General features: G+C 51.0%; 1 protein-coding gene across 4 annotated transcripts; it reads right to left on the bottom strand.

Moving 5' to 3' along the window:
• Positions 1–1,711: 1,711 nt before the first annotated feature.
• On the bottom strand, positions 1,712–10,709 carry SELENBP1 (selenium binding protein 1). Of its 4 annotated transcripts, XM_033196622.1 has the most exons (12): positions 10,572–10,709; positions 7,431–7,487; positions 7,160–7,272; positions 6,421–6,606; positions 5,614–5,734; positions 4,170–4,352; positions 3,726–3,904; positions 3,225–3,303; positions 3,021–3,142; positions 2,643–2,735; positions 2,368–2,486; positions 1,712–2,146 (listed from the first exon to the last, which is right to left on the bottom strand). In XM_033196622.1, the coding sequence occupies exons 1-12, from the start codon at positions 10,573–10,575 to the stop codon at positions 1,984–1,986; spliced, it is 1,419 nt and encodes a 472-aa protein (XP_033052513.1). In that variant the 5' UTR covers positions 10,576–10,709; the 3' UTR covers positions 1,712–1,983. The 4 variants fall into 4 exon arrangements, with proteins under 4 accessions (XP_033052513.1, XP_033052515.1, XP_033052514.1 ...); XM_033196624.1 differs by lacking the exon at positions 6,421–6,606; XM_033196623.1 differs by lacking the exon at positions 7,431–7,487 and having other exon boundaries at positions 10,572–10,641.
• Positions 10,710–20,926: the final 10,217 nt, after the last annotated feature.

The following is a 20,926-nucleotide window of genomic DNA, read 5'->3' as shown; positions in this document are numbered from 1 at the left end:
CCATGTCCAGGGCCCCCCTGCTCTGCACTGCTCCCTGCATTCCAGCTGCTCCAGCTCCAGGCCGTGGCTCAAAGGGGCCCAGGTATAGCTTGGGCCACTGCTCCAGAGAGTGCAAACCTAAGCCTTGGCAGCTTCCACGTGGTGTTAAGCCTGAAGCTGTGCAGAGTGCAAGAGTTGAGGCTTGGGAGCCTCTGCCTAGATTTCAGAGGATGTATGGAGAAGCCTGGACTCCAAGCAGAAGCCTGCTACAGAGGCAGAACACTTATGGAGAACCTCTACTAGGGTGGGGTGGAGGAGAAATGTGGGGTTGGAGCCCCCACACAGAGTCCCCACTGGGGCACTGCCTAGTGGAGCTGTGAGAAGAGGGCCACTGTCTTCCAGACCCCAGAATGGTAGATCCACTGCCAGCTGGCACCCTGCAGCTGGAAAAGCCACAGGCACTCAACACCAGCCCATGAGAGCAGTCATGGGGGCTGAACCCTGCAAACCCACAGGGGCAGAGCCCAAGGCCTTGGGAGCCCACCCCTAGCACCAGTATGCCCTGGATTTGGGACATGGCATCAAAGGAGATTTTTTTGGAGTATTAATATTTAACAACTGCCCTGCTGGGTTTTGGACTTGCACGGGGCCTGAAGCCCTTTCATTTGGCTCATTTCTCCCTTTTGGCATGGGAGTGTTTACCCAATGCCTATACTCCCATGGTATCTTGGGAGTAACTAACTTGTTTTTTATTTTACAGGCTCATAGGTGGAAGGGACTTGCTTTTTCTCAGATGAGACTTTGGGCTTTGGACTTTTAAGTTAATGCTGGAATGAATTAAGACTTTGGGGATTATTGGAAAGGCATGATTGTATTTTGAAAGGTGAAAAGGATGTGAGATTTGGGAGGGGCCAGCAGCAGAATGATATAGTTTGAACCTGTGTCTCCAACAAATCTCATGTCAAATTGTAATTCCCAGTGTTGGAGGTGGTGTCTGGTGGGAGATGACTGGATCATGGGGGATGGGTTTCTCATAAATGGTTTAGCACCACCCCACCTTGGTACTATCCTCGAGATCATGAGTGAGTTCTCCTGAGATCTGATTGTTTAAAAGTGTGTGGCACCTCCCTCTCACTCTCTCTGTCTCTTGCTCCTACTCTGGTTATGTGATGTTTGTGCTCCTCCTTCACTTTCTGCCATGACTGTACGTTTCCTGAGGCCTCCCGAGAAGCTGGGTAGATGCCAGTGTCATGCTTCCTGTAGAGCCTGCAGAACCATGAGCCAATTAAACCTCTTTTCTTTATAAATTACCCAGTCTCAGGTATTTCTTTATAGCAATGCAAGAGCAGCCTAAGAAACCTCCCAACAACTGAGTTCTCCCAGTAGTCTTGCCATCAGTGGAAATTTATTACACTATACAGAACAGGGGTCCTGGGGTCTCCTGTGTGTGAGGGAGCATATTACATTGTCTTGGGAGTGATGGGTGAGATTTTTAGGTTCATTAAAAGAAAGCATGGGTTAAAAAAACAAAACTTCAGAAATACCAATGTACATTCTCTACCCCCAGGTCTCCTTGTGACAATCACCCCTAAAATTTTCAGATTCTGTCTGGCCATAAAAGTGAGATCTTGGCATTATTAGCATCACTGGTGTGAACTAGTTACCATAATCCCCCCAGAGGCCTCTTTAGCCTTTTCTTGTGCAAGATACAAAGCATAGACAGAAGAGGAGACATAGGCCTCGGGCCCCCAAAGACAAGGCCATCTGAAGAACAGGGTCACCAGTTTATTTCTTGGTGCCTCCAAGAGCTCATGGAAAAGCAGCACAGTGAGCAACAAGCAACAGTGGTCAGTAAATGGATACCACTCAACACGTTACCACGGTCTCAGCTTGGCTGTGTGGTACATGCTGCCAAGGGTTGGGTGCCAAGAGAGAGCAGAATGAAGCCAGGTCCCCAAGGAAGTGAGGGCTCAAAATATGGACTGAGGGTGATGAGGGTGGTGTTCAAATCCAGATGTCAGAGCTACAATCGCCCCCAGGGTAGCGGAGTTCATGGGCGAGGGCTGGGCCTAGAGGCTCCTTTCCGAAGTCCACCAGGAAGTTGGGGTTCAACTTCAGCCCTCCTTTTACTGTGTCTACATCAACCTGCAGCATCACAGAGCCTTCCCTGGTGGAAAAGGGGAACGGGGTAAGGGAGAAGTCAGAGGTGGCTGCCCTCTTCCCCTAAGATTTTAGGGGAAGGCTCCTGAGGAACAAGGAATGACCAGGGTTTCGATGGGCCATCTGTGTGGTGGGGTACAGGGGTCTCCCTAAGGAGTCTTCAGAAAGCCAAACAACCCCTCTGAAAGAGGAGGGCTGGGGAGGTGAGCCCATGTGTCTGCTTCTCACCTGATGAGATCAGGGTAAAACTGCTTGTCCCAGGCGCTGTACAGCGATGTGGTCACGTAGAGGCGCTTCCCGTCCAGGCTGAGCTGGATCATCTGAGGGCCTCCAGCCACCCGTTTTCCCTTGGGAAAACCAGGGGTCAGAGCCCAGGGTAACACACAGATCCTAGGCACCACCCCAGGCACCACCCCAACCCCAAGAGCATGCTCAGCTGCTCCCCCACATATTCCTCAAGCTTGGGTCTGAGGGGTCCAGCAAGTAGGGGGAGAGGCTCTTACCTTGACCACCAGGGGCTCTGGCTGGGACTTTAGTTCCTGGTCCTCCAGCACTTGCACGGGGCCTCCCTTAATGATGCTGCCCCCGAGGAAGAGCTGGATGGGGAGGTGCAGAGGATAAGGAGGACCGTAGTGGGAGGCGCACATGTTGTAGGAAGAACAGCTTGCCTGACTGGGATCCCTCTTTCCTTTCAGACATTCTCTGCATGCCCATCCCTGGCCTGGACAATCCTGGGCCTGCGCTGTCCCACCGCCCACATGTCTGCTTTTTCTGCACCTCCCTCATCATCCTCCAGCTGCTTCAGACCATCCACCCCATCCCCAGATTCTCTTATCCTTCCTTCCTTCCTTCCCTTCTGCTCCTCCTGCCAGGGCCCCCACCTGTCCTGTGAGGCGGGGCCTCTGTGGGTCAGAGATGTCATACTGCCTCAGGTCCCCGTGGAGCCAGTTGCTGAAGTAGAGGAAGCGGTCATCCAGGGACAGCAGGATGTCGGTGATCAGGCCTGGGGGTGGGAGCGAGTAGAGCCTTTAAGGACTCTTGTTTCCCAGGCCAAGAATCAACTTTCCCATGCCCTAGGCACTCACCTGGCATTTCGGGCAGCAGCCAGCCCTTCACTTTCTTGGGGGGCACCTGGATCACCTTCTCCACTGACCAAGTACCTCCCTACATTGAGGGGTGGAGGGTTAGGCTAGCAGAGAGGTGAGCCTATCAGAATTGGGGACTGGGGGTTAGATCTGGGTTGCCCAGACCTGGGAGGGAGAGAATAGATGACCGGCCTTCTTGCCACTAGGATCTAACTCCATGCAAGCCCCTTTAGGCAGGGGTTGTGTCTGCTTCATCACTGCATTCCCAGAACATAGCAGTGCCCAGCACAGAAATTCACTGAGTAGTTTTTCAATGAATGAATAAATATGGCCAGTTAGGGTTCAGGCAGAAGTTGGCCTACCACTGAGAGAAGAGAGACAAGGCATGCAGCCTCGTTTTTTTTGTTCCTGGAGATGCCTGGGAGCACCATTACAGAAGCCTGCTTAGGTATAGCTGCTGACAAAACTACTGGAAGGGGAGGGCCAGAGGGCATATGTCACCTCGTTCTTGTAGAAGCGCTGGATGGTGGAGCTGAGTGCGCAGCCCACAAAGCCTTGGGCAGCATCTGGGTTGTGCAGGAAGCGGATCTCCAATGGAATAAGCCCATCTTTTAGAGACAGGGTCTGCACGATCTCATGGCGCTGCCAGTCCCATACATATAAGTGGCTCCCGTACAGCCCTAGGGTGGGAGTGGGGCCGGAGGATAGGCTCAGCATCAGGGGTTGGAAGGCATGGGCAGACAGGCCACCAATCAGGGCAGAAGGTTAAGAAATGGATTGGAGGGATCAGGAGGACGCTTGAGCAATCTGAGCATGCAGTGCATTCTATGCCATCTCCCTCAGATTCTGGGGCTACAGGAGGGAAGTGCAGGGTTGGGAGATTTGGAGCAGAAAGCAAGGGGATGTGGGCCCAAGTCTCCTGCTGGCCCGTGGGGGGATTCTCACCAGCCTCCACATCAGCGGGGTTGAAGCCATCTCGTAAGACATTGGGAGCTGCCCACTCAGTGCTGATCATGACATTGTGTCGAGGCTGGTACCAGAAGTCATAGCCCAATGGCGCAGCGCCCCCAGGTCGCTCCCATGTCCCCTTCACCTCGAATGTCTCCCCATCCAGCAGCACAAAACCCCCTGAACAGGGAAGGAAGTAGGGTGGCAGGTTGAGGCAGTAGAGACACTAACTCTACCCTCCAGCCCTCTCCCCCAGGCATGTCTAAGAGGCTGAAAGCCCATTGCCTCCACCTCCACTGCTGGATTTGCCAGCTCGTTAAATTCAGGCATCCAGGGCTGGGGGCACAGTGGCTCATACCCGTAATCTCAGCACTGTGGGAGGCTGAGGCGGGCAGATCACTTGAGGTCAGGAGTTCAAGAACAGCCTGGCCAACATGATGAAACCCTGTCTCTATCAAAAATACAAAAAATTACCCAGGCATGGTGTCATATGCCTGTAATCCCAGCTACTCAGGAGCTTGAAACAGTGAGGTGGAGGTTGAAGTGAACTGACATCGCGCCACTGCACTCCAGCAGCCTGGGCAACAGAGCGAGACCCCATCTCAAAAAAAAAAAAAAAAAAAGGAAAAGAAAAAGTAAATAAAAAATTCAGACATCCAAAGGGTCTCACCCAGGCATTCAAAGGTGGCCAGGTGGCAGGGGGTGCTTTACCCTAGTGCCCCTGTCTCCTGGCAACTTCATCCCTCTCTCAGACCACAGCAGAAATGTTTCTCCTACGATATCTTCTGGGACTCAGTACCTGGTATTCTGTTGTCCAGCCTCCCAGTTTTGGAGTGGGATTCCTCCCAGAGTCTAAGCTCCATTCTGCTCACTACATTTTTTTTGAGATAAGGTCTCACTCTGACGCCCAAGCTAAAATGCTGTGGTTCAATCACAGCTCATTGCAGCCTCGACCTCTCTGGGCTCAGGTGATCCTCCTACCTCCGCCTCTTGAGAAGTGGGGGTTACAGGCCTGCACCACCACACCCAGCTAATTTGTGTATTTTTAGTGCAGAGTTGCCAGTGCCAACTCTGTATTATCAGCAGACAACACACAGATGGGGTTTCACCATGTTGGCCAGGCTGGTTTGGAATTCCTGAGCTCAGGCGATCCGCTGGCCTCGGCCTCTTGAAGTGCTGGGATTACAGGCGTAAAGCACCACACCTGGCCTGTTTTGACTATAACTTTGTACTGAATTCATCAGTAAAGACTCATCTTAATAGAAATATTCAAAACTGAAGTTACTGGCTAACATTTAAAATACTGACTGGGATCTAGCTCACTGGTTCGCCTTGGAAAGTCATTCCATCCTTCCCCTTCCATTCTGCTCCTCCCACAGAAAAATGCTTCCCACATTTCACAGCTGTGGAAGTTTTCATGAGCGCATATGCTGGCAGGTACCTTTGCCATTGCCCTTGAGGTCTCCCAGGGAGCTGATCATCACCTCCCCGCTGGCCAGGCAGTGGCTGGTGTGGAGAAAGGCCAGTTCGCACTTGGCATGGATGTCCTTGGGCTCAATGACCTGAAAGGGGTGGGGAATGGTGTCAGAATCATACAGGACTGGGAGTCCCTGCTCTTAACCTCCATACTCCCCCTACTTCTATCTGCTGACTCTGTCATCTTTTCCTTCAAAACATGGACACAACTCTCCCTGTGGGAATATGACAAAGATTCAGTCTGGTAACTTCTACAGAGCAGCAAGGGAAAGTCAGAGAGATTGCTAATAACTCCCCAGGCAGAAAGCGCTGATCTTTCCCCATGTGTCCTGAAGGCACACGCAGCCCTGTGAAACCATAAGCTCTTCCAGGGCTGGCCCACACCAGCATTAACTCTGTATTACCAGTAGACAAAACAGTAAGTGCTTGGCACCAAGAATGCACTAAACAAAGTGTTGGGAGGGACTGGAGTTTGTAAGAGAAACCCTGAGCTCCTAACCGCATGGGGGGAATAAATGGCTCCCTCCCTCTCTCAGAGTGAAACAAGAAGCCTCCTCCCTCTTCTCCAGTGCCCTGGTCACCGTGCTGGAGGGTGATGACCCAGAATGCCTGGGTAGACTCTGCTCTGAGGTCCAACCTCCCTCCCTGCTGCCGAGCCAGATCCTGTGTAAGAGCTGGAGTGTGCTGGTTTAGGTCTGGTTTCCTGCCCGTAAGCTGCCTGGGGTGGCAGGTGTCTTACGGTCTACTGAGCTGGCAAGGGCAGAAGACATGCCTTGTGCAGCTTTGGGGCCCGGGGCTCAGAGCCCACGTCCACCACATAGATGCGAGAGGAGATGAGACTGGGCAGCACCAGCTTGGTGCGCGACTTGGTGCTATCACTGAAGCAGCTGCTGCAGGTGTTCCATCCTGAGTGATGCAGCTCATCCTTCAGGTTGGGCATGGGCAGCCGGTGGATGACCTAGGATGCGGGGAGATGGGGTGCTCTTTCAGGCCACACCTCTGTCTGCTTCTGTGGACCTATTTTGGTTTGGAAGCACGGCACAGGCTGGATTTCAGCACTCCCCTTGTCCCAGGTTGAGCCTGCACATCCATACCCAGGGAGGGCCAAGAAGGATGGAGCTGGGAAGGGGGACCTCAGGGCCAGGGAAGAGGGCAGCTACACTCTTTTTTTTTTTTTTTTTTGAGACGGAGTCTCGCTCTGTCGCCCAGGCTGGAGTGTAGTGGCCGGATCTCAGCTCACTGCAAGCTCCGCCTCCCGGGTTTACGCCATTCTCCTGCCTCAGCCTCCTGAGTAGCTGGGACTACAGGCGCCCGCCACCTCGCCCGGCTAGTTTTTTGTATTTTTTAGTAGAGACGGGGTTTCACCGTGTTAGCCAGGAGGGTCTCGATCTCCTGACCTCTTGATCCGCCCGTCTCGGCCTCCCGAAGTGCTGGGATTACAGGCTTGAGCCACCGCGCCCGGCCAAGGCAGCTACACTCTTAAAGTAGCTGGTGCCCAAGCCCTGCCTTACCTGGCAGTACTGGGGAGACTTGGGGTCAACATCCACAGTGGCCAGGTAATCTGGGGCCTCAGTGCCGGTGTTTCGGTAAATGCAGGGCAGGTAGACGATCTCTTCTCTGGGTCCTGCAGGGTAGAAAGCAGGCAGCAGGGACGACAGGGTGGGAAGGAAAGGTAGGGGAAGTGCTGGGTGTGCCAGAGGGTGGGGGCTAAGTCTGAAGTCCCTCCACCCCTAGCTGTGGAATCAGTTGTAGGGCGCTGACTCTCAGACCATGGGCAATTACCTTTCATGGCCTCCAGAGGGGTGGAGTAGCCGGGTCCACAATTCCCACATTTTGCAGCTGTGGAAGCAATGGGGCACATTGGCTGGGCCACGCTCTGGAGGGTGAAGGCTCCCTCCCCACATCCTGCAGCATACATCCCAGTGGGCCACAGCAGTGCGGCTGGCCTAGGTCCCCAATCCAGCCTCATCGCTCTGGCCTGTCCTCTCTGCCCCCTCAAAGCCCTGATGAGGGTGAGGTTGTGCTGGGAAGAGCTGGAGACACATGACCTGAAGGTAGACAGACAGTCCAGCAGGGCCCAGGGAGGGCCGGAGGAGGGCTGATGCAGCTGGGGTCGTGTGGTATAGTGAATATGACACAGACTCAGAGCCCAATCCCAGCCCGCCACTGACTAGCCAGGGGAGCTTGGGCAAAGTACTGAAGCTCCTCGACCTCAATTTCTGCATCCTCTGTAAAATGGAGATGGTAAGAATTCCACAGTGGGCTTTTACAAGAAGTGAACACAAGGATGCAGTTGGTGTGCAGCTCTCTGCTTGTCTGGTCAAAGCTCAGGCACCCCTGGCTATTCTTGGGGAGCCACTCTCAGGGAGAGAGCGTGGCGTCTGCTCAGCTCCCTTCACCAAGATGTTTCTATATCTGGGGGAGGCCAATTCCTGCTTTTCTCTTCCCTGGGTCCTGATCCCAGGCTGCTAGCCAAGGGTTGGATTACATAACTGAGAGTCTGGGGCTAATAGCAGCTGGAAGTCCTCAGGCCGGTTTCTACCCATGGGTGTGCCCCACTTCCTTTATCTGGAAAGTGAGGTGTTTGGCCCAACTCTGGAGAGCCCAGAGGCCTGCCCACCAGAGAGGTAGGGCACCCTGCCACCCTCCCTATCTCTGAAGTCTGGCAAGAGGGGCCACGCTAATCTCCAGGATGGAAGTCAGCAGATGTGCAGCAGGGCTGGGACATCACAGCTGCCAGCACCCCAGCATCAGAATTTGGGGCCTGCTGGGGAGCAGGGGCTAAAGAATAACCCAGAGGGGGCGGCAGGCTGAAAGAAACCCTGGAGTGGCACCCACAGGCCTGGGCCCTGTCTCCTGCTTTGTCCTGTGGCCAATCCAGCCTCTGCCTTCACAGCTGGGCCGCAAGTGAGGAGCCAGGAGTAGGCAGAGTGGCGCAGCCATTGGGGCTTGGGACTCCCACTCGCAGCAGCTAAAGGACTTAGGAAGCTGAGAGGCAGCAACAGCGTTCAGAGTCTGGAAACCTGGTTTCAAGTGCCAGGTTTGATGCCCTGTTTCTCCATTTTCTCCTCTTCGTTTATGAAAAGTGGGCAATAATGATATTCTACCTACTTCTCTAGGTAGATATGGAGGACAAATAAGACAATGTATTTCAAAGTCCCTTCATAGAACTGAATTAGGCCATGTGCGGTGGCTCACGCCCTCCCCCAGAAAATGCTAGAAAACCTGAGGGGGTAGCTGGGGAGGGAGCAGTGGACTCTGCTTCATTGTCCCCAGTCTGCACACCCCTCCCCACCACCCCGCTGCATTTCCCAGCTTAGCCAAACTTTCTGAGGAAGGTGGGCAGAGGCACTGCTGGGAAGTGGGATCCTGGGCCCTGACTTGGCTCCATTCAGCAGAGGCTGGGGCCAGGGCCTTTCTACACCCTGTAATCCCAGCACTTTGGAAGGCTGAGGCAAACAGATTACCTAATGTCAGGAGTTTGAGACCAGCCTCGCCAACATGGCAAAACCCTGTCTCTATTAAAAGTACAAAAATTAACTGGACGTGGTGGCATACACCCGTAATCCCAGCTACTTGGGAGGCTGAGGCAGGAGAATCGCTTGAACCCGGGAGGTGGAGGCTGCAGTGAGCCAAGATCGCACCACTGCACTCCAGTCTGGGCTACAAGAGTGAAATTCTGACTCAAAAAAAAAAAAAAAAAAAGTGAATTACTGTGTAAATATGGGAAGGGCTGTGCCAGAGGACAGGAGAATGCCAGAGAGTGCTTGATGCCCGGAAAGAGGGCTGGAGGTGGGGGCAGGGAGAGAGAGAGAGAGAGATCCAGTTCACAGGAGTTAAGGAGACTGGTTCTGCTACAGAACCTTGCTAAGTCGGGGCTTGGCACCAGATGCCAGGGGGTGGGGAAGGAAGTTGCTGGATACAGAAGGGAAAGGAGATTAAAAAACTCCAAGACATCAAGACAGAGATACAAAAACTACAAAGCCAGGGACAAACAGAGGGAAGTAAAGGTGTAGAGGAGGAGCTGCCCGCTCTGCAGCCTCTGCTCACCCCACATACCACACCCCAGCAACCCCAGCAACCCCAGCCCCAGCATTTCGCAGGGTCAGGCCCAGCATGCCACTGCAGCCCCAGGGAGCATCATTCCTCTTTCTGGGGAATACCCCCCATCTGAAGTATCTCAAGCAAGATCTCAGAGCAGCTTTGGGTTTGGGATGGACCCACGGAAAGCTCAAGTGGGTTTTCCATGCCAGGCTGGCTGCTGGGCATTCTGCCAGTTGAGGAAGAGCCAGCCCCAAGTGGGGAAGGACCTCCCAACCAAACCCCAATTCCTTCTTAGCCTGTCACCCAGGAGCCCACGGATGGAGGAATAGCAGGGCTAAGGGGGATTTAGGGGTGGAGGAGGCATTGAAACAGGTCCCCAGTGAAAGAGCGTGGGGGTCTCTGATTTCCCTCCCAAAGAGCTTTGCTGTGTGGAGTAGCTAGAGAGTGATCTGGGCACAGAAAAGCTTGGACTCCCTACCTCCCTGGAGTGCAAAGTTGGCCCAGGGCTGAAATCAGGATCATCTCTTTTCTATGTGAGGGCCAGGGACCGAGTGGTGTTCTCTAAGAGCACCCCCATCTGATTTTCCCAGCTGCAGAAAGGCACCCTGGCCCCAGCCTCTGCTGAATGGAGCCAAGTCAGGGCCCAGGATCCCATTTCCCAGCAGTGCCTCTGCCCACCTTCCTCAGAAAGGAAATGGCTAGGCTGGGAAATGCAGCGGGGTGGTGGGGGAGGGGTGTGCAGACTGGGGACAATGAAGCAGAGTCCACTGCTCCCTCCCCAGCTACCCCCTCAGGTTTTCTAGCATTTTCTGGGGGAGGGCCTTCCAAATTAGGGGCAGACAGAGCAGGCAATGTGTGATTGGAAGCCCCTCTCCTTACCCATGCTGCCAACTGGTACACTTTGATCCTGGCAGGTTTGCTGTGCTGGTGTTAGAGGCCGCTGTTCCAGGGAAGGAGCAAAGGGAGGGAATTTATACAACCAGCTGGGGGTGGGGCAGGGAAGGAGGAGGGCCCAGGCTGTAGCCCAGAGTGAACTACTCAGGGCAGCTGGCCAGGATACTCTCAAGTGGCCTAGGGCAACTGGTGTTTGAATTATGGGGTGTGCGTGTATGTGTTTAAGTGTGCATGTGTGGGAGCCTGTGCTTGCTTTCTTTCTTTCTTTCTTTTTTTTTTTTTTTTTTTGAGACGGAGTCTCGCTCTGTCGCCCAGGCTGGAGTGCAGTGGCCGGATCTCAGCTCACTGCAAGCTCCGCCTCCCGGGTTCACGCCATTCTCCTGCCTCAGTCTCCCGAGTAGCTGGGACTACAGGCGCCCGCCACCTTGCCCGGCTAGTTTTTTTTTTTGTATTTTTTAGTAGAGACGGGGTTTCACCGTGTTAGCCAGGAGGGTCTCGATCTCCTGACCTCGTGATCTGCCCGTCTCGGCCTCCCAAAGTGCTGAGATTACAGGCTTGAGCCACCGCGCCCGGCCTCTTTCTCTCTTTCTTTCTTTCTTTCTTTCTTTCTTTCTTTCTTTCTTTCTTTCTTTCCTTCTTTCTTTCTTTCTTTCTTTCTTTTCTTTCATACTCTCAAGTGGCCTAGGGCAACTGGTGTTTGAATTATGGGGTGTGCGTGTATGTGTTTAAGTGTGCATGTGTGGGAGCCTCTGCTTGCTTGCTTGCTTGCTTTCTTTCTTTCCTTCTTTCTTTTTTTTTTTTTTTTTTTTGAGACGGAGTCTCGCTCTGCCGCCCAGGCTGGAGTGCAGTGGCCGGGTCTCAGCTCACTGCAAGCTCCGCCTCCTGGGTTTAAGCCATTCTCCTGCCTCAGCCTCCCAAGCAGCTGGGACTACAGGCGCCCGCCATGTCGCCCGGCTAGTTTTTTGTATTTTTTAGTAGAGACGGGGTTTCACCATGTTAGCCAGGATGGTCTTGATCTCCTGACCTCGTGATCCGCCCGTCTCGGCCTCCCAAAGTGCTGGGATTACAGGCTTGAGCCACCGCGCCCGGCCTCTTTCCTTCTTTCTTTCGTCCTTTATTTTGACAGGGTTTCACTCTTGCCCAGGCTGGAGTGCAGTGGCGCGATCTTGGCTCACTGCAGCCTCCGCCTCCTGGGTTCAAGCGATTCTCCTGCCTCATCCTCCCGAGTAACTGGGATTACGGGCACCCACCACCATGCCCAGCAATTTTGTATTTTTAGCAGAGAAGGGATTGCACCATGTTGGCCAGACTGGTCTCAAACTCCTGACCTCAGGTGATCCACCCATGTCAGCCTCCAAAAGTGCTGGGGTTACAGGTGTGAGCTGCCGACCCTGGCCAGCTCGTGCTCTTTAGTGAGTGTGTAGATCTGTGTGTCTGGGCATGTGTGTGTTCCTGTATATGCTGTGTGTTGCCCGTGCATGTACCTGCATGAGTGTGTATCTGTGCCTGTGTGTGAATTTCCACCTGTGCGAATGTGCCTGTGAGTGTGCTTGTGTGTATTTGTGTGTGTGTAAGTGTGTGTGCGCCTCTGTGAGTATGTGCCTGCCAGAGTATCTACGCCTGTGTGGACATGTGCATAAGTGCCTGTGTATGTGTAGCGTGTGGCTATGTGGCTGTGTGTGTGCTTGTGTAAGCCTGCACACGTATGTGCTCCTGTGTCTCCAAATGCTCATCTTTGTATTTGGATCTGTCTCTTGGCATTTAGGGGCACCCGGGACTGTGGGCCTATCTGCTCCTACCTCCATGGCCAGGGTCACCTCTTCCCTAAGATTGCCCTCTTATTCCAGATGTTCATACTCTTTGGATAAAAGCTCTGGGGTGGAGTTTTTATTGGTTAGGAAAAAGAGTAAAGTCTGGGCTTGAGATTGCGAGTAGAGGCCGGGCGTGGTGGCTCAAGCCTGTAATCCCAGCACTTTGGGAGGCCGAGGCGGGTGGATCACGAGGTCAGGAGATCGAGACCCTCCTGGCTAACACGGTGAAACCCCGTTTCTACTAAAAATACAAAAAACTAGCCGGGCGCGGTGGCGGGCGCCTGTAGTCCCAGCTACTCGGAGGCTGAGGCTGGAGAATGGCGGGAACCCGGGAGGCGGAGCTTGCAGTGAGCCGAGATGGCGCCACTGCACTCCAGCCTGGGCGACACAGCGAGACTCCGCTCTCAAAAAAAAAAAAAAAAAAAAAAGAGATTGCGAGTAGAATACAAGGTTTCCAAACCAGAGTGGAGGGAAGGGGAGCAAAATTGGGCCTTGGTGCATTGGGTGTCTGTCTTCCTGGCTCCCATCAGTGAGTGATCATGTGCCCATCAAGGAAGACTCCCTGTGGCTGCCCAGGGCAAGGGTCTTCTCTTGTTTTCTTTTCTTTTCTTTTTTTTTTTTTTCTGAGACACAGTCTCACTCTGTCGCCCAGGCTGGAGTGCAGTGGCCGGATCTCAGCTCATTGCAAGCTCCGCCTCCCGGGTTCATGCCATTCTCCTGCCTCAGCCTCCGGAGTAGCTGGGACTACAAGCGCCCGCCACCTCGCCCGGCTAGTTTTTTTGTATTTTTAGTAGAGATGGGGTTTCACCGTGTTAGCCAGGATGGTCTCGATCTCCTGACCTCGTGATCCGCCCGTCTCGGCCTCCCAAAGTGCTGGGATTACAGGCTTGAGCCACCGCGCCCGGCCCCCACCTTCTCATAAAAAATTATTCAGTCATTAACTAAAAAAAAAAAAAAAAAAAAAAAACACACACAAAGCTGTTATTTTGTTTGTTGTGGTCTGTCATTGACTACCTCTTTCATGCTCCTGAGCTCTGACTTGGCTGGTCTCTGCAGCTCCTCCATGGCACCCCTCACCTCTGCCTGTGGATTTCTCCCTGAACTCTTGCTCTACTGTCAGCAAGGTGGTTGGGGAAGTTGTCCTAATCTGGGTTGCAGATGGAGGCAGTGAAGGTAGAGGGGTGATTCTCCTGCCTCAGCCTCCTGAGTAGCTGGGACTACAGGTGTCCACCACTACACCTGGCTCATTTTTGTATTTTTAGTAGAGACGGGGTTTCACCATGTTGGACAGGCTGGTCTCGAACTCCTGACCTCAGGTGATCCACCCACCTCAGCCTCGCAAAGTGCTAGGATTATAGGCCTGAGACACCGTGCCCAGCTGACCTGGCTAATTTTTAATTTTTTTTAATAGAGATGGGGGTCTCACTATGTTGCCCAGGCTGGTCTCAGACTCTTGGGCTCAAGTGATCTGCCTTGGTCTCCCAAAGTTAATTTTGGATTTTTAAAAAAATAATAAGTACTGCTTTTGTAACTAAAAGCTCAAATAAATATATTAAAAGAAAAACTATAAGGAAGATGAAAGAAAGGATGGAAGGTCACATGCAGTGCAGGTGAGGGCTACAGTGAGGGCCCATGCTGGGGAGAAGGACTAGCCTCAGTCCCTTTTGAGCTATAGCTCTCCCACCCAGCTGCCCGTCCTTTCCTCTGGAAGACACGCATGTGCGTGGCCATTCATTCATTCATTCATTCTTGTAATCTACAAACCTTTCTGGAGCACCTCTTTTGAGCCAGATATAGTAGACAAAGTAGTGAACAGGGCAAAGATGCTACCTTCATAGAGACGACTTTTTAGGGGTGATAACTGATAATCATGCAAATATACAAACAAATAAAATCACTTCAGATAAGTGCTATGAAGGAGTAGGGTAATGTAGGGGTGACTGATGCAGCATTAGGTGGGGTTGCCTGGTATGCATGGGTACAGAATTATATGCAAACAAACAGCATAAAAGAACTAAAACAAACCAAGAAGCACAAAGGTGTGCAAAATGCCTGTAAGGCATAAAGATAGCAGCCTGTGGAGGTCTGAGGCAGGATTGGCTGGACAGGTTGGGGTTTTCACCAGCTAAGTAGAGTTTCGGAGCCCTGTTCTGCTCATTTCTCCTTATATTAACAGGCCAACTCCTCAGGGGTGTGTAGCAGATGTGAAGGGAGTAGCATTTAATGAGAACCTGCTACCAGAGGTGACTGGTGCCAGGCCAGGCCCTACACACTAGCAATTAGCTCAGGTTCTGCCCATGGCACACCTGGAGAGGTTAAATGCCTTTTTCTTTTTCTTTCTTTCCTTTTTTTTGAGACAGAGTCTCGCTCTGTCGCCAGGCTGGAGTGCAGTGGCATGATCTCGGCTCACTGCAACCTCCGCCTTCCAGGTTCCAGCAATTCTCCTGCCTCAGCTTCCTGAGTAGCTGGGAATACAGGTGCACACCACCACACCCAGCTAATTTTTGTATTTTTTAGTAGAGATGGGGTTTCACCATATGGACAGGCTGGTCTCAAACTCCTGTCCTCGTGATCTGCCCGCCTTGGCCTCCCAAAGTGCTGGGATTACAGGCGTGAGCCACCACACCCAGCCTGTAAATGCCTTTTTCTTCGTCTCACATTCAGGAAACAGAGTTTTCCCAATTCACTCCGTTGCCCACACTTAATGCACTGTCTCTGAATGACAGTGAGTTCAAAGCCTGCTGCTCAGGATAATAACGGCTCAAAGAAGAGAAATAATATTTTTTTTTTTTTTTTGAGGCGGAGTCTCGCTCTGTCTCCCGGACTGGAGTGCAGTGGCCGGATCTCAGCTCACTGCAAGCTCCGCCTCCCGGGTTTACGCCATTCTCCTGCCTCAGCTTCCTGAGTAGCTGGGAATACAGGTGCACACCACCACACCCAGCTAATTTTTGTATTTTTAGTAGAAACGGGGTTTCACCGTGTTCGCCAGGATGGTCTCGATCTCCTGACCTCGTGATCCGCCCGTCTCGGCCTCCCAAAGTGCTGGGATTACAGGCTTGAGCCACCGCGCCCGGCCAATTTTTTTTTTTTTTTTTGAGATGGAGTCTCGCTCTGTCACCCAGGCTGGAGTGAAGCGGCACGATCTCGGCTCACTGCAAGCTCCGCCTCCCAGGTTCACGCCATCCTCCTGCCCCAGCCTCTCGAGTAGCTGGGACTACAGGTGCCCGCCACCATGCCTGGCTACTTTTTCATATATATATATTTTTTTGAGACGGAGTCTCGCTCTGTCACCCAGGCTGGAGTGCTGTGGCCGGATCTCAGCTTACTGCAAGCTCCACCTCCCGGGTTCACGCCATTCTCCTGCCTCAGCCTCCCGGGTAGCTGGGACTACAGGCGCTGCCACGTCGCCCAGCTAGTTTTTTGTAGTTTTTAGTAGAGACAGGGTTTCACCGTGTTAGCCAGGATGGTCTCGATCTCCTGACCTCGTGATCCGCCCGTCTCGGCCTCCCAAAGTGCTGGGATTACAGGCTTGAGCCACCGCGCCCGGCACTTTTTCATATTTTTATTAGAGACGGGATTTCACCGTGTTAGCCAGGATGGTCTCGATCTCCTGACCTTGTGATCTGCCCGCCTCAGCCTCCCAAAGTGCTGGGATTACAGGCGTGAGCCACCACACCTGGCTGAAATAATTTTTTTTTTAAACGCCCTCTGCCAGGGCTGTCTATAAAAAGCATGATTTGAGAACCACTTAGAGGACTTTCTCCCCACTGCCAATCCACTCAGAAATGTCCTCCCTTTGGCCTGCCATGGATGCTTGAACCTTCACCAATAGCAGTTTATTTCTTTGTGTTACTACGAGATGACCTCTTCTCACCTCCTGGCTACAGTGAATGTCTCTGGAGTGGTAACACTTTAAGCTCGTAGTACTGCAGCGCCACTCAGTTTTATCAGAAGCATGCCTCCCAGTGGGTAGTGCTGAAGAGTGGCTAGGGGCCTAATCATATCCAGGGAGATGCTAAGGTTGGGGACGGAAGGTGTTTAAAAAGCAAATGTTGTCGTCTTGACTACTTTACCTCTATCACTTAAAGAGAAGGAAGAATAAACCAGTGAGGTGGCTCACACCTGTAATACTAGCACTTTGGGAGACTGAGGCAGGTGGATGCCTTGAGCTCAGGAGTTCCAGACCAGCCTGGGCAACACAGTGAAACACTTTCTCTACAAAAATTACAAAAATGAGCCAGGTATGGTGGTGTGCACCTGTAGTCCCAGCTACTCGGGAGGCTGAGGTGGAGGATCACTTGAGCCTGGGAGGCAGAGGCTGCAGCAAGCTGTGATCGTGCCACTGCACTCCAGCCTGGGTGACAGAGGAAGCTCCATCTAAAAAAAAAAAAAAAAAATTATAAGCCATTTTGTTTCAATTATGCCTCCTAGCCTCCCTCCACCCTGAATTTTTTGAACCATTGCTTTAATGTTTCAGAATATATCTCTTTAAAATAGGAATTCCGGGCCGGGCGCGGTGGCTCAAGCCTGTAATCCCAGCACTTTGGGAGGCCGAGACGGGCGGATCACGAGGTCAGGAGATCGAGACCATCCTGGCTAACCCGGTGAAACCCCGTCTCTACTAAAAAATACAAAAAACTAGCTGGGCGAGGTGGCGGGAGCCTGTAGTCCCAGCTACTCGGGAGGCTGAGGCAGGAGAATGGCGTGAGCCCGGGAGGTGGAGCTTGCAGTGAGCTGAGATCTGGCCACTGCACCCCAGCCTGGGCGACAGAGCGAGACTCTGTCTCAAGAAAAGAAAACAAAAAAGGAATTCCGGATTAGGTATGGTGACTCATTCCTGTAATCCCAGCACTTTGAAAGGCTGAGGCAAGAGGATTGCTTGAGCCAGGGAGTTCAAGACCAGCCTGAGCAACATAGGGAGACTCTGTCTCTATGACAAAAAAATATATATATATATTACCTGTGGTCCCAGCTATTCAGGAGGCTGAGGTGGAAGGATCACTTAAGCCCAGGAGTTTGAGTCCAGGCTGGACAACATAGCAAGATTCTCGTCTCTTAAAAAAAAAAAAAAGGAAAGGAAAGGAAAAAGAAGGGTCTGACTAGAACAGAAATTATGTATCTTGTTACACATTTAATGCACAAGAAGAAAAGGGGAGATGGGTTTGAAAACCAATTATGCAGACTAGAAGAGGTAGCAGCAACTTTGGTTACAAGGACACAGGTGACGCTTGCCATCACCAACCCCCCCCTCCAGCCTTTCTCCTGTGCCAAGCCTGGCTCCAGAAGAGCTGAGACAAGAGCCATAAAATGGCTTTCATGCAATAATCTCCACTTTTACAGAGGCCCACTTGGCTAGCACCCATTCATTTAAGAGTCCCGAGAAGAAAGAATTACATCAGTCTTAGTTAATGGCCCAAATTAAGCCATCAAAACCCCTAGTAAAGCTTCTATTTTGAACATGTTACAATACTTGAAATAAAATTTCCAAAGGAAAATAAAAGCCCTTCCATTCGGGGGTGGGAAGGATCGTTGGTCCCTGGGGTCATATCCCTGAGTCACAGTTTCTCTACTGAGGCTCAGGACGGGCAGAAACAAATCCCCTTCTTTGGGGAGCCCAGGCCTCCACTTTCTCACCTCAGCACCTGAATGCTGCCTGAGAAGAAGGTAGGGGATCCTTCTCCTAGCGTCCCAGAAGGACAGGAGGCCGGAGACTTTGGGCGACATGGCCTCAGGTCTACATGGAATCGGGAGGAGGCCCGGGTAAGGGCTCCACTGCCCATCCTGCATCTGCTGTCTTTGCTGCAATATACCTACGTGGCTGGTTTCCTTTACAGTCTCCCCAGGGTCACGTCCATGTGCAGGAATGCTAAAAGTGCTATGGGATATGGGAGCCCCAGATTTCCTTTCTCATCTTTTCAAAAGGCTGCTCAGAAACCAAAGTTTAAAAAGACTTAAACTGAAAATAATAGCTGTTCCTAATATACAGTGATCTTTAACAAATCAATGGGGAAAAGATAAATTACACAAAGAAAAACATTCCAAGGATATGAAAATGCAATATAAATGGCTAATGACCATAAGAAAACATACCTGGTCTCATTAGCCATTAGAGAAATGCTGGTTAAGGCAACAAAAAGATATGATTTTCAAAAGTAAAAAGACTGATAATATTCAGGATCAGAAGGAGTGTGGGGAAAAGGGCCACTTGTGTATTCTACTGGCAAGACTATAAAATGGTGGAACATTTTTAGATGGAAATTTAGCAACATCTAGCAACATTTTAAATGGAAATCCACTTCTAGTGATCTACTTTATGGAAATCGATAAGTATATAAATGTATATATATAGGATGTTCATTGCAACAATGTTCATAATAGTGAAAGGTTGGAAACAACCAATAGGGGAATGGTGAAAGATATTACAGGACATCCGTAGTACGAAACACCAAGCCCCTTAATGTGTAGTTTTCTATCTACCAACACAGAAGGCTATCAAGAAATACGGTGGAGGGGTGGGGGAAACCAGAAAGTATAATCACATTTTTTAAAAATATTTTTTTTGAGACAAAGAGTCTCACTCTGTCACCCAGGCTGGAGTGCAGTGGTGCCATCTTGGCTCACTGCCACCTCCGCCTCCTGGGTTCAAGCAATTCTCCTGCCTCAGCGTCCCAAGTAGCTGGGATTATAGGTGTGTACCACCATGCCTGGTTAATTTTTTTGTAGTTTTAGTAGAGACGGGGTTTCGCCATGCTGGCCAGGCGGTCTCGATCTGCCTGCCTCAGCCTCTCAAAGTACTGGGATTACAGGGGTGAGCCACTGTGCCCAGCCTCGTTTTAATTAAAACTATGTGAAAATGAAGCTATATAGTTTTAACTAGTTAAATTTATATTTATTTATTTATTTATTTATTCATCCATCTGTATGTTCATAGAAAAGGATTTGGCTTGTGATGCCAGTATTTTGGGAGGCTAAGGTAGGCAGATTGCTTGAGCCCAGGGGTTCGTGACCAGCCTGGACAACATAATGAGATCCCGTCTCTATAAAAAATTAAAACAATTTAGACCTGGCAGGCTCCTGTAGTCCTAGCTTACTTCGGGGGCGGGGAAGGAGTGCTGAGGTGGGAGGATTGTTTAAGCCCTGGAGGTCGAGGCTGCAGTGAGCCGTGATTGCACCACTGCAATCACGGCTAGCCTAGGTGGCAGAGTGAGACCCTGTCTCAAAACAAAAAAAAGTAGGCTGGGCACGGTGGCTCATTCTTGTCATCCCAGGACTTGGGGAGGCCAAGGCGGGCAGATCACAAGGTCAGGAGATTGACACCATCCTGGCTGACAAGGTGAAACCCCATCTCTACTTAAAAGAAAAAAAAATTAGCCAGGCATGGTGGCAGGCACCTGTAGTCCCAGCTACTTGGGAGGCTGAGGCAGGAGAATAGCATGAACCCGGGCGGCGGAGCTTGCAGTGAGCGGAGATTGTGCCACTGCACTCCAGCCTGGGTGACACAGCAGTCTGCTGGAGACGGTGCCAAAGGGCAAACACCGAATCCCAGCAAGCCCAACATGTAATGATGGTTTTGAAAGAAATTCAAACTTGTAAATAAGGAAAGGGGAAATGTAGAGGACTACGTGCTCACAAACAAGACATTCCCGATAAGTCCTGCTCTTGCAAACGAAGCAGGGCGTTCCCAATAAGTCCTGCTCTTGCAAACGAAGCAGGGCGTTCCTTCCCTGCGAACAGGGAGGACAAAGGAGCCAGCTGCAAATGGCAGACCCTGGGGGCTTGTTTATGTGTAAACATCTTGAAAATCCAGAAAGTCAGGGAAAGGTCAGAAAAACAACAATGTGTCTTGTGACTTGGTAACATTCCACAAACGACTGTATAAAATAAAGCGGAGCGTGTCGTTCGGGGCGGCCGCCATGTTTGTCTTGTCTTGTGTTGTCTTGTGTGTTCATTCCTTTGTTTAGGAAACACGCGGACCCCAACAGTAAAGAAAAGAATCTGTAGAGATAAAACTTCCCTTATCATGCCACATGTGCTAACAGTGGTTACCTCAAGAATTGGATCACAGGGAACAATTTTTATTTTTCACATATGTGTCAAATATATATTTTTAAAATTTTTTATTGTTTGGAATACATGTATAAACAATTGAAACAGTGAAAGAATACAGTAGCATAAAAAAAATTGCATTTAGACTTGGGTCCCATCCCCAAGATACTTTATAATATGTATATATATAAAAGTTTACAAAATCTGAAAAAAATCTGAAATCTGAAACACTTCTGGTCTCAAGCATTTTGGATAAGGGATACCCAACCTGTAATAATAAAAAATAACAACAGCTATCATTTATTAAATATGTGGTACTGTTCAAAGCACTTAGGGATAAAGAAAGATAAATGAAACACATCCACCGCATATCAAAGTTTTCCGTGTGCCGGATACTTCTCTGAGCTCTTTGCATGTTCTGCCTTTACTTACACAGGGTTTACAACATCCCTATGAAGTGGATATTTTCATTCCGCCCAATTT

This window comes from Trachypithecus francoisi, unplaced genomic scaffold, assembly GCF_009764315.1.
Source record: "Trachypithecus francoisi isolate TF-2019V2 unplaced genomic scaffold, Tfra_2.0 Lachesis_group5, whole genome shotgun sequence".
In the NCBI taxonomy this organism is placed as follows: Eukaryota; Metazoa; Chordata; class Mammalia; order Primates; family Cercopithecidae; genus Trachypithecus; species Trachypithecus francoisi.
Note: the sequence above shows the minus strand (reverse complement) of the source record. Positions and strands in the feature narration are given on the sequence as shown.

Excerpts from the sequence above, each read along its gene's own strand:
- SELENBP1 (XM_033196621.1), bottom strand. The coding sequence starts at position 7,617 with ATGAGGCTGGATTGGGGACCTAGGCCAGCCGCACTGCTGTGGCCCACT. Across the intron at positions 6,607-7,159 it reads AGTCTCCCCAGTACTGCCAG|GTCATCCACCGGCTGCCCAT; the intron begins GTAAGGCAGGGC and ends CCCGCATCCTAG. Across the intron at positions 2,487-2,642 it reads CAGAGCCCCTGGTGGTCAAG|GGAAAACGGGTGGCTGGAGG; the intron begins GTAAGAGCCTCT and ends GGTTTTCCCAAG.